At 40.5% G+C, this 18604-nt stretch overlaps 1 protein-coding gene across 1 annotated transcript in view; it reads right to left on the bottom strand.

The window, feature by feature from the left end:
• The window catches only part of FBH1 (F-box DNA helicase 1), a 95014-nt gene that overhangs the window by 38292 nt on the left and 38118 nt on the right, over positions 1-18604 (bottom strand). Inside the window, exons 9-17 of the mRNA XM_075208577.1 lie at positions 15414-15582; positions 13390-13612; positions 12792-12879; positions 11546-11632; positions 10958-11094; positions 3373-3472; positions 2783-2904; positions 2391-2466; positions 1771-1968 (exon numbers count right to left, since the gene is read on the bottom strand). Coding sequence (XP_075064678.1) covers positions 1771-1968; positions 2391-2466; positions 2783-2904; positions 3373-3472; positions 10958-11094; positions 11546-11632; positions 12792-12879; positions 13390-13612; positions 15414-15582 — 1200 coding nt within the window. The remainder of the gene's footprint in view (positions 1-1770; positions 1969-2390; positions 2467-2782; positions 2905-3372; positions 3473-10957; positions 11095-11545; positions 11633-12791; positions 12880-13389; positions 13613-15413; positions 15583-18604) is intronic.

Genomic DNA, 18604 nt, shown 5'->3' with positions numbered 1-18604 from the left:
TTCAATTTTAGCCATGTTAAGTTTGGAAAGCATAAAGACATCCAGCAGGAGATGGCGGAGAGGCAACTGGACACCCAAGAGAGGAAGGAAGGGGAGAGCTCTGGAGATGAGAGGTAGAGTTGAGTGTTATCTCCATAGAGGAGGCCGAAGGAACTGCTGAGTTCACCCAGGGTGGAGGTGTACAGAGAAAAAAGCAGGAGGGTCAAGGATAGAACCCTGTGGGACTCCTATGGAAAGGATGGATGGAGGGAGGAGGAATCAGAGGTAGAAACAGAAAAGGAGAGGCTGGCGAGGTTTTTTTTGTCTAGTCTATCTTAGTTTAGTCTAGTTTATTTTGATGCTGTAAAACCCCTCCTCAGCACATTGTTAAAAACCAGCAGAGAGTCAATGCATCAAAAAAGAAAGACCCTCTGTACCCTGGTATAAAAGATTAAGCCAAGAAACACTATTATCTGATTCAGAACAAGGATGGATATTTGATAATTCAATATATACAAACAGGGTCGGACTGGCCTGCCAGGGAGCCGGGATATCCCCCGGTAGGCACCAACCCATGTATACTCCGCCCCCTTTCGAGGGAACAAGTATTTTTTTAAAAAAATAATAAAAACAAAAATAAACTTATCACTTTGCAGGGCCCCTCCTCCCTTCTCTCTACTCCATTTGCATTGAATGGCGGGCGTGACATCATCAAGTCACACCCCACATTGAGTGAGGAGCGGCTTGTTTGTTTGACACCTGGAACAGGTGAAATATATAACAGACATTCTATCGCCAGCTTTGGCTTTAGAACTGGTCCATTTTTCCAACATAGTGTAAAGGACAGTGAGACAATCTGACCTAGAAATAATCTATAAATCTGGTGCAGCCACTCCCCTACCCCAAACAAAGAGTTCAGATCTATTATAAGATCATTAGAAAAAAGGGGCAGTAGCTTTAACAATCTGCTACAAACTTTAAATATAGGAAATAACAGATCTAGAAAATGAGGTACTTAGCACCACAGGCTTCCATACAGTAGCAGGAGTCTCTTGAGGAGAATCTCAGAGGACAAGAGCTTTAGTACAGTAGAAAGAAGGCAGCCACAGGTACAGCAAACCATGAGACACACAACTCCAGTTCTTCCAGGGAGTAATGTTCTGGCGAGCTTTCCCCTGAAGGGAAGCCCGCCAAGCGGGAGGAACCATCTGCAGGGGGTGTTCCTCCCCTGCATGCCCAGTGCATTGGGAGGCAGGGTAGCAGGTCTCCCCGCTGGCTCCCTTGCCCCTAGTGACATCAACTCTAAAAAGGGCGACACCTGGTTAGTAAAAAATGCTCTGGTATAGCCAGGGAATGCTGAAAAATAAAACCTCTCGCAACTATACTGGCAGGGGGACGGGGAGTGGTAACATCTTGAAAATGCTGGTGCTTCACAGTGAAGCCATTTTTTGCACTGTCTATCTTCAAAAGCAGCACTTCCTCCAGAGAACTATGCAATCTCTTGCATGAGAGTGAAAGTTCCTGAGTGCAGTAATTGCAACCACAATGTAAAAAAATAAAAATAAAAGTTAAAATAAATATTAAGATAGAAAAAACCTGCCCAACTCTTTGGACACGTAAAATGAACTGTTGAGTAGGATTGAGAGAGGAGAGTCTTCAGAGTTAACTATTAAGTGGCCAGATCCTGTGCCCTCACATCAACCCCAAAGTAGCAGTGTCCACCAGATCGGATGGAGGAGAAATAGAACTCTGTGGAACAAAATTCTACTGGCAAATATCCAGTGACCATACCTGCATATGTTGTATCAGGTGTATGACAACATTCTATCCTCTTCACCAGCTCAGGTATTCGGTGATTGTATTTTACAACAATGCCAATTTTGGCTTCCAACTCTTTATCTTCAGAACTCACTGCATAATTTTTTAAAGCTGAAAATCCCCCTTTTTTTATCCATGCTGCTATAAACCGGTCTTTTATATATAGTCCCCCTAATAAGAAAAGAAAAAATAAATAAAGCAATGCCATCATCAAATGTATCACAAAAGTTCCAAATGGAATAAAAAATGGGGACTATGATTTGTAACCATGCAATGTAGCATATAGATATTTCCAAAGTGGTTTTTAAAAACATTTTATTCCCAAGACATCATCAATGCCCGACATCACTAATACTCTTACGGCTGAATGGATCTGAATCCCTGCAGCTATGTTCCAAAATCTAGTGGAAAGCCTTTCCAGAATAGGGGAGGCTGTAATAGCAGCAAAAGGAACCAATTCTGTATTATTATGTCTAGGATTTTGGAATAATATGTTTAACAAGCACATATGGATGCAACGTTTGAGCGTCCACATACATTTGGCCATATAGTGTATATAAATGTACCCAAATGGCCACAAAGAAGAAACTTACGACTTTTTTTTTCAGATTCCAGCTGAAGTAATATCCATAGGTCATGGATTTTGGTCAGTCCAAAATTTTCTGGTCCCTGAAAGGAAATGGGAAAGATTAAACCGCCATATTTTAAATATGTCCAAAATCCTCATATTGTGCGATTTGTGATTGTCACTTGACCTGTCCCTGTAGAACAGACAGTTATTAGCACGATGCTATGAACAGGATACCGCTGCAGGGACATATCACATTTTCCAGTAATAGCAATAGGAAGGTGCATTTAAAAATTCAAATAAGCAGTAGGAATGTACAACTAAGAAACAGGTAAACAAGAGTTTAAATAATGTACCACTGCATTAAAATCAAATGATTTCATCGCTGGTACAATTAATATGGAAGTCAAAGCATACCCCAATAATATGGATTCTTGGTGGATTTTCTCCACTGGTAACAGACACAGCTTGGTCAAACACACAGGCATTAGTTCTGGATAAGATTGCAACCCTTGTTTGGGAGCAGTCACGAACAGTACCTATAATACAAACTAAAGTAATAAGGGACTTATATTGAAACATATGCTATAATATGAATATACAAAGTGTGAAATTTATCTTTAAATCTATCCACTTAAGCTGCTTAATATGAAACAATCTAAAGAAAAAGAGATTATAGTAACAACCAAAATAGCAACTTATTAGTAAGGTAAGCCAAATACATATCTGCATTACCATATACAAAACTAGTTTTCAGATATTTGGCTTTTATAAGGCATATTTTCAAAAACTATTTTTGCATTTTGAAGAAAATGCCAAACAGAGTTCTATTACAGGAAACATGTGGGAAAAACAGTTCACCTGTAATGACACAAAAAAACTTTGTTTCGTGTAATGATTTGACAAACTGGAGCCTGTGAACTGATAATCACACATGGTTTGGAACCAGGAATCCTTGGGATAATGTTCTTTGAAAAGCAGTAACTGTAACATGTCATAGTTCTCACCTTCCTGGTTACCTCCAACTAAAACTTTGTGTCGTACTTTCTTACAAGCATCAAGTATTGTAGCGCCAATATAAGCAATTTCAGCACCAAATCGAAAGCTCTAAAACAGAGGACAAGAAAAATGCATGTGTCAGATTAAACAATTTGTCTGCAAATTAGGCAGATATGTGTTATCCAGAAAGACACCAGGGGGTATTTGTTCTAAACTGCGGGTTTGAAAGAGTGGAGATGTTGCCTATAGCAACCAATCAGATTCTAATTATCATTTATTTAGTACATTCTACAAAATGACCGCTAGAATCTGATTGGTTGCTATAGGAAACATCTCCACTTTTTCAATCCCGCAGTTTAGTAACCATACCCCCAGGTCACAAATCCAGCTAGAACGTGACATTTTGCACCTTGGCAAAACAAAGTTCTGCTGCAAGGGAGGTGGATTTAAAATGTGCAGTCAGATTTAGAGTTGACAGGACGCTTGTTCTAACTCAACTGTAAATGGCAGTGTACAAATAAATTATCTAATATGCAGTTGCACAGCTCTTTGAAGGGATTAGTCAAATACACAGAAGAAAGGAGCAGGGTATCTATAATTTAAATACTATGAATAGTTTTAAAAATATTTTTATTGTCCACTTTTGTGGAATTTTTTGGGTTTACAAAAAAGAATATTAAAGACCCAGACATCAGTTACACACCTTACCACCGATTTACAATCATTCCTCCATGCAAGTACCCTGACTCAGCTTGGGAACCGTGCAACATAAAGCCTTATATTCATTCCTAGAGACAAGGGAGTTGAAATGTGGAAAGAAAGTGGTCCAATGCCTCCAAACACAATGTCAAGATTGCTTAGATCACTCACATAACACAAAAAAGCTATTTATTTTTTTTACATTTAACGGGTCCTTAATTGTATTAAGGTGATTACTTGTATTAGGGTTTTTAATTGTATGTGAATACTTTTATTTTACCATCATAAAGCACCATACAGTAAAAGATTGCCAGCCGTACGGGTCTGAGGCTGGAATCCAGCCCCAAACCATCAGCTTGTGTGTGATTTCTTAACACATATGGAACTACTCACTGTGTTTTCCCTGATGTCTGCCCACTCACTACTATCCAGAGTCTCCTCTAAATCCGCTCCTCCGGTTTATGGGGATTCCTGATACAGTCCCAGTTGATTTGAGTATGACATATAGTGCAGAAATTAGAACCTTTGCTGGGGCTTGTCTCAGACTAAAAGACTTGAAGGTTGTAAATGGTCTGCAAGTTAGGTAGCCTTTAATTATGCTATGGTAATGCCTAATTTGCAAGAACTGGCAAAATAAATTCTTATTGGGTATGTTACAATGTGACTGAACCACGGAGAACGTAGGAAACATGTATCCATCAGTGAAATCATTAATATTTCTAATTCCTCCCAGGAGTCCCAGAATCTATGGACTTGGCTTGGTTTAAACTCTGGACTCTCAAAAAGTGGAATAATTGGACAAGGAGATGGTGATAACACAATGAGCTTCTAGCTCCATCCTACATCATTTTAAATGAAGAAACAAAAGGATTGGAGGGAAACCGCCTCAGGGCACAGATGTCAAGGGAGCCAGAAGATGGGTGAAAGAAATGCTAGCTTTTAGCTATCTGCTTCAACCAAGTGCAGATCTTGGACACCTTGAAGCTACTTCCTACTTCGACCGAGTTGCGATGTCAGGCAATAGTACTTGAAGTTCAGGATGCCCAAGCCCCCTCCCTGAGCTGGTATTGTAGTATACACCATCTAACCCTAGAGCAATTCTTAGCCCATATGAATTGAAAAACATTTTATTGATTCAATTGTAATGCATAAGTGGGGTATACGAATCGGGAGAGTTTAAAACAAGTACAGGAATCTTGGTAGGACATTCATTATAACTGCATTAATGCGGCCTATACAGCATATAAATTGATGGACCCAAGTGTCGAGGTCGGTTTTAATCTGTGAGAGTAGTTTTGGGAAGTTGGGTTGGAAGAGCGATGGTATTGCTTGGTAATGTACACTCCAAGAAAAGAGGATTTTTACTCACCGTAAAATCAATTTCTCTTACTCCACTGGGGGACACTGCGATACATTGGGGTATAGTAGTGGGTGTGGGAGTTCAGGCACTAATAACTTCTATGATTTTTACTCCCCTCCTCTACTATGCCCCTCCCCTCCTGAAGATACCTCAGTTTTGACTAACCAAGTGTACTATAAGGAGCCGCCCTAAAGAGCAAAGAATAGAGGCATAAACATTCACAATCAGATTGTCTACAGAGCAAGGGAGGGTGCGCAGTGTCCCCCAGTGGAGTAAGAGAAATTGATTTTACGGTGAGTAAAAATCCTTTTTTCTCTTTACTGCCACTGGGGGACACTGCGATACATTGGGGACATTCCAAAGCTGCCCCTATGGGAGGGAATGCTCTGGAGCGGCTGCGCGTAATACCTTCCTGCCAAAACTCGCCTGCAATCTGTAAAATTTGACAAAAGTATGAACAGATGACCAAGTGCCCGCTTTGCATAGCTGTTCAGCTTAAGCACCATGATGCGCCGCCCAAGACGCACCAACTGCCCTGGTAGAGTAAGCCCTAAGCGCATGAGGAACTGGCCGAGATGCTCGGACATAAGCCAGGCTAATGGTGGCGGTGATCCACTGAGCAATAGCCTATTTTGACGCTGGCCAGCCACGCTTCTTTACATTGTATAAGACAAACAGATCTTTAGTCTTGCGAACTGAGGCTGTGCGGTCAACGTAGCACCAGAGAGCCCGAACAACATCCAACAACTGCAAGTCGTAATCAAAAGAGTCAACCGAAGTAGAAGAGGAAGACGAAACAGGCCGGAAGGCCGGAATGCCAGAACTACAATCTCCTGGTTGAGATGGAACCTTGAAACTACTTTTGGGATAAAAGAGGGCTTTGTACGTAGCACCGCTCTATCCTCGTGAAACACTAGACAGGGAGAGCTACAGCAGAGCGCTGCCAGCTCCGACACCCTTCTAGCCAAAGAAATAGCCAAGAGAAAAACCGTCTTCCACGTAACATGGTTCAATTCTGCCGTCTGAAGAGGTTCGAATGGCGGAAGACAAAGTGCTCTCAGCACCAAATTTAATTCCCAGGGCTCTACTGGATGAGAGAATGGGGGCTGAATATGAAGAACCCCCTGCAAAAAAACCTGGACCTCCCTCAGAGGAGCCAGTTTTCGCTGAAAATAAATTGAGAGCGCTGATACCTGTACCTTAAGGGATCCCAGTCTGAGCCCCTTATCCAGCCCCTCCTGCAAGAAGGCCAACAGTCTGGAGAGGCTAAACCTGGAAGTATGGAACCCCTTAGACTCACACCAGAGAATATAGGATTTCCAAACTCTGTGATAAATAGCCGAAGAAGATGACTTCCTCGCCTTGATCATGTTGGCAATAACCCGTGAGGAAAAACCCTTAGCCTTGAGAACTAAGGATTCAATAGCCACGCCATCAAAGCCAGAAGATCTAAATTGGGTAAAGAAGGGGGCCCTGAACGAGAAGGTCTGGGCGCATGGGCAGATGAAATGGCTGTCCTGTTGACATTCCTAGAATGTCCGAGAAAAAAGCCCTGCGAGGCCACTGAGGGGCTACTATGATCGCGGGAACTCGTTCTCTTTTCAGTTTCTTCAGAACCCGCGATAGCATCGGAAAAGGTGGAAACAGATACACCAGACTGAAGTGCCATGGAATGGCCATGGCGTCGGATGTGTGTGCTAGAGGGTCCCAGGACTTGGCGCAGTACAGGGGAACCTGATGATTTAGCCTGGAGGCCATGAGGTCTATTTCCGGCATACCCCAGCGTTGAACTAGGAGGGCAAAGACCATCTTGCACAGAGACCACTCTCCCGGGTGAACCTTCTGCCTGCTGAGGAAATCGGCTTCCCAGTTGTCTACTCCTTGGATATATACAGCCGAAATCTGGGGAACATAATGTTCCACCCAGATCATGATCTTGACCGCCTCTTGCATGGCTCCCGTGCTGCGAGTCCCCCCTTGATGATTTAAGTATGCTGCGGCCGTGGAATTTACAGACTGAATTTGAAGAGGCTTCCCTTTCAGGAACCCCTGCGCCTTTGTCAAGGTCCTGTGAACGCCCTCAGTTCCAGGACATTGATCGGAAGAGCAGCCTCCTGGGGAGACCAGAGTCCCTGAAACCTTATGGATCCCGTCACTCCTCCCCAGCCTGAAAGACTTGCGTCTGTGGTAACTAAGGTCCAGAGGCCCGATTGGAGGGTCTGACCTTTGTTCAGATTCCTCGTGGACAACCACCACGTTAACGAAAGCCGAGTTGGCCTTGACAGGCGGATGATCTGCCTGTCTAGATATTCCTGCGACCCCGACCACTTCCGAAGGATCTCTAGTTGGAGAGAGCGGGAATGGAACTGGGAAAAGGGTACCGCCTCGTATACAGAAACCATGGTCCCCAGCAGTCTCATGCAGCTGAGCATGGAAACATGAGGACGAATAAACAGTGTTCTGGTTCTGCGCTGGAGGGCGCTGATTTTGTCCTGAGGCAGGAAAACTCTTTGTGCAACAGTGTCGAACACTAACCCCAGGAAGCGCATGTGCTGAGCTGGAATGAGGAAGGATTTCGGTACATTCAGGATCCACCCATGGGCTTTCAAAAACTCCATTGTGGTCTGTACATGGCGAGCTAAAATTTCTGCAGACGTTGCTTTTAAAAGTAGGTCATCTAGATAAGGGACTATCGTGACTCCCTTTTGTCTCAGAACACTCGCCATAGTGGCCATGATTTTGGTGAAAACTCGGAGAGGAAGCCAGGCCGAAAGGGAGGGCCCTGAACTGAAAATGGGCAGGCCCCACCACAAACCGCAGAAGACGGTGATGACGCTCCCATATGGGGACATGCAGATAAGCATCCTTTATGTCGATGGAAGCCAGGAACTCTCCCTCTTCCATACTTGCAATGACCGTCCGAAGGGACTCCATCTTGAACCTCTGGGCTATCACCTGCTTGTTTAGGGACTTGAGGTTCAGTATAGGGCGAAAAGTTCCGTCCGGCTTTGGCACCAGGAAGAGATTGGAGTAGAAACCCTGACCTCTTTCCTGCGCTGGAACGGGAACAATAACTTCCGACCCCTGGAGCTTCGACACCGCCTTCAGAAGTGCCTGACGACTGAGGGAACAAGCGGGCACAGAGGACGTACCTCTGCGACCTGTAACATCACATTAGTAAACTTCTCCATGGCTGAGGCAAAGGACTTAATGCAAGTCAGCTCTTCCATGGCTGCTGTTGGTTGTGCCGGGACGGGATGCTCCTGTGCTCCAGCCTCACACGCAGTGCAAAGGGAACTCTTGTCATGCTGTCCCATAGGAAGCTTTGTTTTACATTTGGCACAAGCAAAATACATCACAGACACTCCAGAGGATCCTTTATCAGAGGTCCCTTTGTTAGACATAACTGAACAGTATAACAGTATGAACTGAGAAGACTAGTCAGCAAACTAAATTTAAAACAGATAGTGTCAAAACAGCAGAACAAGATTTGTAGCCAGATCTATATACCAGGGTACAAACCTGCCCCAAAACTAACTTTATCCTCTTCTGCTAAGCAGAACAATGTGCAGTGAATACTTAAAATGCTTTTATAGACAAATTAAACACAGTTTAACGATACCAATCACTGGAGAGGCAAATTAGAGGAGAGAAGCGACATGCAGCTGCACAATATGTGCTTAAAATGGCGACTCCGCTGTGCAGGATCTTGAGAAATGCAGGAAAGGAAGGTCCTCCTCCTGATCTGCCCCTTAAAAAAAATGTCTGCTCCTCACTGTACTACCGATCAGCGCATACTTAAATATGGCTGTCGGTATCTATTGCACACACGCTGAGATTTACATTGCCCAGGTCGCGGGTGTGCAAGACAGGTGCAAGGAAGACCAAGGTATCAGCCGCTTCTTACCTTGCGCGGGGATCAGGGTGAAGGAAGCCCAGGACTGTTCACCCTCTCTGGGTCTTAGGATCGATCCCCGCGAGACACCTCTGTTAAAAAATAAAAACGTGAAATCTATTTCTAAACTGAGTATTGGCAGGAGCCTATACCAAAATGGCCTAACTCCTAAGGCACTAAAAAAACCCTGAAGTATCTTCAGGAGAGGAGGGGCATAGTAGAGGGGAGTAAAAATCATAGAAGCTATTAGTGCCTGAACTCCCACAACCACTACTATACCCCAATGTTTTGCAGTGTCCCCCAGTGGTAGGAAAGAGAAATTTATTTTTTGGTGGATTCCATTTAAAAGGAAAGCTCTGTTCCAGCATATCTTTTATCTCCTCAGATATGTAAAAATACAAATCTCAGCTTTTGGGGGTTTCTTTTATATGCTGAATACTTGCAGCTTTAAAGATTAGGGAGGAAGGCTTTCGAATTAGTAACTGTAACTGGAATGTCATCTATGTACAAGGCTAGTTTATGCTCAGAGTTCCCACTTTTATATCAGATATAGCCAAATTGAGCGGATTTTAGATGCTAGGGGCTCTATGATTAGTGTAAATATTAATGGTGAAAGGACTTTGTTTCATACCAATGGTGATTATGAACGGGAGGGGGGTCAATACATTTGCCAAGACAGTTGTCATAGGCTTTTCAAGTATTGTGGCATACATTTTAAGGTTAACATTTAGTAGCAATATTGGCCTGTAATTTGCTTAGAGAGTCTTGCTTATTGGGTCTTGCCCTGGTTTTGGAATCACCACTGTATTGGCTAGCGTAGTAGCTAAGTCAAATGCTGCCTCCTCAAGAAAATTATTAAAATGTTTGGTGAAGTGTGGAGGCAACATATGAAGTATTTTTTTCTTGGAATAATTAGGCGTCAGGGGAAGTTTTTCATTTTTTAATAGCTTTTAAGGCTCCCTTCCTGCGTTATGTCAGCATTGAAGAGAGATAAGTTGGCCGAGGAGAAAGTAACTAACTCAGAGTTAGGTATTTATCAAGCTCACTGTTTAGAGTGACCATTTGTAGGGCAGTTTGTACAGTTATTCCTATAAATTATGTAGACAGCATAATGATTTTAGTTAATCAAAATTCTTTTTTATAATTATTGAATGGCATTACCATAAACTGGTACTCTGTTGTTATTTGTGATATACCAGAGTATTGTAACCATTGCTCATGGTGGGATTTTTGTTGGATGTACACAACTGGGAAGAGTTGAACTTTGTTTATTTGGAGCAATCACTGCTGGTTGTCAAAGTCTCTTACAACAGTTTACAAACCCTTTCTAACCTTATGAATACTAGCAATACTTTCTTCAGTCCTCACAAATAATTACATCTGATTGTCTTCCCATTGATGCGCCTAAGTGAAATAACTCTCTTAATAAACCATTTATTTTAGGGAGAACATGAAAATGAGCTTTGAGTTTTTTTGGCATGAGTGTTTAACTAAATTATTAATTATTAATAATTAGTCATCTTTATTTAGAAAAAAGTAACAAGTAATGCAGGAATACAGAAAACAGAACAGAGAGTTCACAAACTCTATAGACACTGGTTTATTTTGGCCACAAATATATTGACAGAAATGCACTTACCTCAGTAAGATAGAAGATGTGAGTGTGCGGCACCTCACAAAGAGCATTCACAGCCCCACGGAAAGTGTAAATCTGCTGGTGAGGATCCCCAACAAAAATCTTCCCACACTTCTGGGAAAGTACAACCTGCATAATAGCTACAACCAAATTAATATCAATAACAAGAAGTTATTACTCTTCATTTTACTGGACATGCTGTAAAATATTTAACATGAAACTGCTGATTTTTATCTTATAGACAGGAGTCAGTATCAGTTCACTTAGTGTGAAGATGGCTACAACTTCCCCACTATATGGAGTAATGTCACACGATTCAGATATTAGGTTGGAAAACTTAACATATCGAGGGCAGATCTTGCACTAAACACATTGAGCACTGTATAGAAATTGCAAGGAATAGAGCAAAGCTACATAGCACACCCAGATCAGCACAAAGCCTTCAAAATGTAGCAGTGTTTATTGAAACTTATGTTCTTAATGCACTTGCAAGCAACCTAACTGTTGGAAAAGTCTGACAATTTAATCATTTGATAATACTGTCTCACACGATAGTTTCTTTATAAGCAACGAATATGGTGTTACACTCACAAGGAGTACAGTCTTGAGCTTCATCTACAAATATGGCATCATAAAAAGAGAGAATTGGTTTTTGGAGCTGCCAAAGCTTCAGATATCCTGTTAAAGAGAAAAGTCATGATTATTATTATCATATTTAACATAATGATTATGGTAATTTACTCATTACTACACTACACAAAAAACATATACACACACATGCGCATATTATATATATGTATATATATTTATTATACACACACACACATATACGTACAGTACATACACATATACGCATGTGAATACTAACGAAAAAAAAGGCTTGAGAAGAGAATATACCACACTGTGTTTATAATTTGCCCAATTTAGCATTAGGAGTGAAACCAGATAGAAGATGCAATTGTGCACCTTTGCTAAACCATGTGGAGTTTAGGAGAGAGGGGAATTTAAAATGTGGGGAAAGATTTAATATTGAAAGGGGGCGCATCCTATGTGGTTTCATGTTAAGGCAGTTGTATATTACATACATGCTAGAGAGGGAACTTTACTTTTCATTTAATATTACAGGTGTGGCTTCCACTCCCTTAATAAGTGTTCCCATTCTGCCACTAATGAGGCAACCCAAATTATTTAATACTGTGCAACAAATGTAGAGGATAAATGTTTACAAGATATGTTAGATTACCAGACCAAGTTTATATGTACTAGATTGATAGAAATACTAATTGGCAACAAAGTCTAATGAGTAGTTAGTACATGGCAACATAGTTGTAGTAGGAGCAGTTAGAATATATATATATATATATATATATATATATATATATATATATTTCTGGGCCTTGTCATAAGTAATATTACATAAGGTAACAGTGGTTTAATGGCTAGTTTCTTTCTACGCTGGACTTCTTGTGTGAAAACACATTACAGCCTAAAAATGCTGTGTTTTTCATGGCCAATTGGGCTACTTCAGACCTAAGTGCCTCCCAATCTCTGGGAATGTGGGAACAAGGATGACGATCAGATGCTGATTGGGATGGAAAGTAGATATGGCTATATGTCACAAAGATCGCTAGCCGCTTGGTGGTAGGGCACAGCGGCTGGAATGGCCCTTGTATGGGCCGGCCATTTATTTTCAGCTCTGTTCCATTGCACTTGATGAACATTTACATATACAATATTACATACTGTTGATTTTGTATGTCGAATCCCCCCTATTTAAAAGGCCTTGTTTTAGTTTTCCATAAATAACATATGTGTAAGAGATTTGGGTAATTCTCACCATCATGCGTCATTCTGTAAGCAGGCTCACGCGTTTCTTCAAGTCTTTTCATTTCCTCCCAAATGTTATCTGCTTCTCTCACTGCAAACTAAATAAACCAAAAGGAATATGATGACTGTATTTGCCAATTATCTTTAGGCTGATTTACTAAAAGCATAAGTCTGTTTGCCACATCAGTGGTTTGTTTCCTGCTGGGTGCTCCTACACAAGCTTTGCTTTAATCTCATTGGATTGCTGGATGTGAACACTGATTTAAAGACTATACCAAGAAGATAAATTCTAAATGAGTCATTTCATTTTTGATATTAAAGATAACCATGTATAACATTCTATAAAAAAGAAAATAATAAAGTTGCATAGTGCATTATTGTACAATAAATCAATTCAAATTGCCAATTATTCCACTCCATTATCCATCATAATTGCATTTACGTATTTGTAAATGCAGTGTGTGTTTAGCACATGTATACATGTTTTATTTTCACCAAAGTGATTTATTTAAAATCCGTATCACAGATCTGCACAAGATGGGGGAAATCACATCCTTAGTACATCAGCCTGTTAGGTCCAGTGATCGCTTTGATTAATAAATAGATACCTGCTGTTCCTCTGAAGTCACCAACACCTTTTCTCCATGGTAATTTTTGCACCATATAGGAACATGGTCTCTCTCAATTGTGGCATCAGCAGAAGAGAAAAAAGTCTCTAGTGTCTTAACGACAAGCTTTGCTCGGATATAGCCAGCCTGCCCTTCAGGAAGAACAAAGTTAACAGAATATGGAGTGAGTTTGGAAGGGTTCAACTTCTTCCTTTGTTGATACCTAAAACAAACAATGTTTACATATTCAGTTGATTTGTTATATTTTACACAATAAGTGCAACATAAACATATTTTTCTCAGACTATAATCCCGATTCTCCCGAGAATAATTATTTCAAGTTTACTTTACACAGCTTGGTGCACAGAAACAAATGTGTACATTTTAGTTTTTAAAAAGTTAACCATTTTCAACATCACTTTACCTACCAACAAGCTTTCCCCAGGTTCCAGCAACACTTCTCCATTGCTGGATCACTTGCACTTGTGGTCAGACTTGACATTTTCTCTGAAAACCCCTATGTGGAAGTTTTACTTCTGTATTTGAGTTACACATACTTTGTATTTAGCGATATGGTGCTCAGAACAAATGTTTCCTAGGTATTGTGCTGAAGTCAAAGGTTGTCCTTGATGTGTTGGGTACAAATTCCCAACAGTAGAGATACCAACAGAAATAATACAGCCATGAAAACGCTGACATGTATAAAATCCCGACATTCAGAAAATACAGACATTTTGATCGCTGACAGTGAAAATGACAACAGTCACAATGCCGACATCAATCTAGCAATGCGATCGGCTCTGGCGGCTATAAGGTCGCCAGACCCACCGGCAGTAAATGGTGATAAAAATAAATAAAGGGGAAAAATACCCCCTCCCCCCATATTGACTGTGTGCTGCCAGCCTTGTACTGGTCAGAGGAAAATAGGGGGGACAAACAGCGTGGGGTCCCCCTGATTCTCATCCAACCATCCCTAGGCTTAGCCAGCCAGGGTTGGTGGCACTATAGCGTGGGAACCCACATGCCATGATGCCAATCAGCCCCAGGATAGTCAGCACGGGACTGGATTCCCTAGGGAGTTAGGGTCCACAAAAAATGCAGCCCCCTGACAGCAACAGTGCTCTTCTGTGAGGTAATGAAAGTGTTGAAAAAATAAATTAATGAAACACTATTTTACATTGGTGAACTACAGGTCCCGGCAAGCTCAGGCTGCTATGAACAATTTGGGCATGGTGGCACTTGGGGAATTTCGCGTTTCCTCCAAACAGCCCTAGAGAGGCTAAGCCAAGGGCTAGTTGGAATAAAATAGCGGGGACCCCACGCTGTTTGTCCCCCTAATTTTCCTAGGACCAGCACTAGGCTGGCAGCATTAGGGTTTTATTTGACCCTTAATTACCCACACCCACTTCCCAGGTGTGTGTGAAGAGCCCTGGGGTGCGGTACGCTTTTTCCCCTTTCCTTTATTTAATGCCGGTATTGTGACTGTTGGCAATTCCACTGTAGGCAATCACAATGTCGGTGTTTTATCCGTGTCGGGATTTTATACATATCAGCATTTTCATGTCTGTTGGCATTTCTACCATCGGAAATATGACTACCATTGGTCCCTGACAGCTGAATTTCAGGACCAGATTCCGAACCAACCTCATTTTACTACGAAAGAAACTTACAATTTGTCAGACTAGTAGTTAGGAGGTATCCGAAGTGACTGACTTGTTTCTTCAAGATGTGAAATTTCCAAATCTATATAAAGTTCGATTTACATGCTAAATTCAGTAAATCATTGCAGGAATCCATTGCTACTAACACAATTTGTCCAAATGTAAGATGAGTCAAAATTCTTGAAAAATAAGGGTTCTAGATTTCAAATTACTGCGTCCCATGGCAAAGAGTGCAATTTTGAATGAACATATTATTTGAGAGGAACAGAAAATGCAAGTTTTATTCATCAATATAAAATGTACAAAGATTATGTTTTACTTTATCTTGATAGCAGCTACATTGCTAATGTAAATCAAACTTACAGCATTCCTGTCTTCCGATAAGCCAATGAATGGAAAGTTTTGCAAGTCACATTCTTGGGGAAAAGGTTCCTAGCGTGATCTGCAATAGATTTGTTGAATGTTGCATACAAAATGCGAATACCTGGTCTCCCCTCTGCATACTTTATTAGGGTAGAGGTTTTTCCAGTACCTACACAAAACATGGATAGATTAAATATATAAAAATATTAGAGAAAAAAACAAAAAAACAAACAAACTCCAATTCCTATTTATTCTACAGTTTACTTTTAGTAAACTGAGCAAGTACTCTGGATAAGTGTCTTGGCAAATCCTTTGGTCCTTAGAATTGCATCTTCAAAACAGGCCACTAAAGCCAGCACCTACAAATTCTGGGCCCATAAGTCTCATTTATTAACATTCGCAGCTGTACACCAAATAATTTGCTTTAATTCTATAAACTTGCATTAGACAGATAAAAGCTATGTCAGATTGCTATGGTTTACTGCACATTGTGCACTTAAATCCTGTGGTAGCAAATGATGGCTGGCCCTCATGTGATAGACAGGGCAAGAAAATAGGAGCAGGATTTGTCACAATGGATAGCGCCACAAATGTATGTGGTATGATCATTCATGGCAGCAAGGCCAGCAGGGATAGATTCAAAGCATGTGGGATCATCAATTAGCCCATATATGCCAACTCTTCCAGAATTTCCAGGAGACTCTAGAATTCCAGGTAGGTCTCCCTCCTCTCCGAGAGAGAAAGCCTTTCTCCCGCATTCTGCACAGTTCCTAGTGAAGTGGGCAGGATGGGGCCTCCATGATGCTATTCGCTTCATGACGCAATTGTGACATTGCATTGCAGGAGTGAGATAACAATGATGTAATTTGTGGCACCACGTCCACCTCCGGACTCATATTTCACCTCCCTCTGGGAACTCCCAGAGCACAAAGGTGAAAAGTCCCCAAGCATGAACTGCTATGACATTCATCCGACAGTCAGGTGATTCTTGAGTTGTGGCACCTACTGCAGGCCCTTATAGTTGTGCTATGAAATCATCAGATCCAAAGAAACCCCCCAAAAACAGATAGCAGAAAACTTTCAGACAATTGTCAAAATTTCAGGGTCTTCCAAACTCTGGAGAGTCAAAAAGCTTTAGAAAGTTAAAAAGCTCCTTCACCTGTGATTTACATAGCCAGTATAATGGAAAATAAGTCTTGTCTCCAGTATAATATCCTTTGCTGGTGATCACTGTCATTGCATTTGTTGGACTAAACACACAAAGGGTGACCCTGTAGGATTGATCCTAAAGGTGAATGCTTCTTTAAGCCATGCACTACAGATCTCCGTTTTAACTTTTACTAGGGTTTGTATAAAACAATTCAACTGCATTACAAATTTTCCAAAACCTACTGAATATGATTGTATAGAGATTGACTTTACGTGTTACTTTATGTATTATTTTTTTATCAGCAAGGATTATGTGTGTATTGTGATGTTTATTAGAGAAAATCTCAGTAAACATCCTGCAGTTAGTTAACATACTTCAAGGTTTACAGGACTTTTGGCAATAGTACCCACACTGTTGTCAGATACTCTAGGTTTAAAGATACATTTGCGCAACTAAAAAGCCCTGCAGTCCTAAATTAGCATATGTTCTTCAAATGTTACCAGTTAGCATTACTTAAAAAGATGCTCGGATTTATATGAAATTATTTTTGGAATTTCTTTGGCAATCTAAGAAGCCAAGAATTGCTAGGGCCAAACTTATTCTAGATAGAAAACATGGAGGTATTGAATTTCCAGATATATTGACTTTTTCTAGGTCAATTATGTTTAGATATGTTCTAGATTGGCTTTTAGATCTGGAACTTTATACAGATAAAGAACTTGAAGAGGAAATATTCGTTCCATATTCATGAGCTGCCTTACTATATCTAGCAAAGACATTACCTACCTTACAACAGAACATATTATTAAAACATACTTATAAAGCCTGGGAGGTAATAACAAACTTATACCATTGTGATACTGTGTATAGTAACTATATAATGTTTTGGGGTAATCCTGATTTTAGCCCAAGTTTAGATAATGTTATTTTTCTTACATGGAAAAAAAAAGGAATTGCAGCCATTAAAGATATTTTCGACCCTGGAGGTATTTTATATACGTTTGAACAGCTTAGAGAAAAGAAAAATCTGTTGAATTCCCAATTTTATATGTATTTACAAGCCAGACATTATGTAATGAGAGTTATGAAATGTGGTTCTGAACAATCGTTAGATGAATTCGAAAGTTTGATACAATATTTAACGACAAATAAATATAAGACTCGATGTAATTATAGAAAATTGGTAACAAAGGATCCAAAATTAATATGGTCTAAAATCATAAGGACATGGCAAAGAGATTTACCCGAGTTGAGAGAAATGGGATCTCTTTTGGACCACATGGAGCGAAAAATTAAAACACTTTCTTCAGCTAATTTACAAGAAACAAATTCTAAAATGATTAATTGAACATATATCTCTCAACATCAGAGGGAATACATGATATCTACTGAAACTGGATGTTGCCCTAAATGTAGACATGGTGATGCAATGTTGATACAAAGGGGGGTATTCAATTGTTCGGCTTGACGGCCGAAAAACTCGCGCTCTAAAACTATTCCAGTTAATACGGTAAAATCGCGCTTAAAAACCGTTCATACGGTAATTTACTCGCTGAATTCCAGCTCGTAGCTCAGGAAGCTGCGAGCTGAAATTCAGCGAGTAATTACCGTATTAACGGTAATAGTTTTAGAGCGCGAGTATTTCGGCCGTCAAGCCGAACAATTGAATACCCCCCATAATGTTTGGTTTTGTAGAAAGATAGTTACATTTTGGGATAAGGTTATGATGTTCATAAATGACAGTTTTCACATTTCATCTGTAAAAATTACAAGGCTTTATTATTTGCAGATTTTCAGGAGTGCCTAGTGTATTTACCTGTAAGGGATATTAAACCGATATTGACAATAATAGTTACAATAGCAAAAGAAAATTATACTGAGAAACTGGATCTCGGCCTCTTCTCCATTACTTAAGGAGTTGAAATCAGAGTTGTTAGAAGTGCTTTATTTTGATAGGAGGGCAACATTATTAGATATAGAAAGAGAAATGGATGTTTTTTATAATAAATTGGGATTATACATAGAATATCTAACAGAGGAA

This window comes from Mixophyes fleayi, chromosome 4, assembly GCF_038048845.1.
Source record: "Mixophyes fleayi isolate aMixFle1 chromosome 4, aMixFle1.hap1, whole genome shotgun sequence".
Lineage (NCBI taxonomy): Eukaryota > Metazoa > Chordata > Amphibia > Anura > Limnodynastidae > Mixophyes > Mixophyes fleayi.
This window is presented reverse-complemented; position numbering and strand designations above follow the sequence as displayed.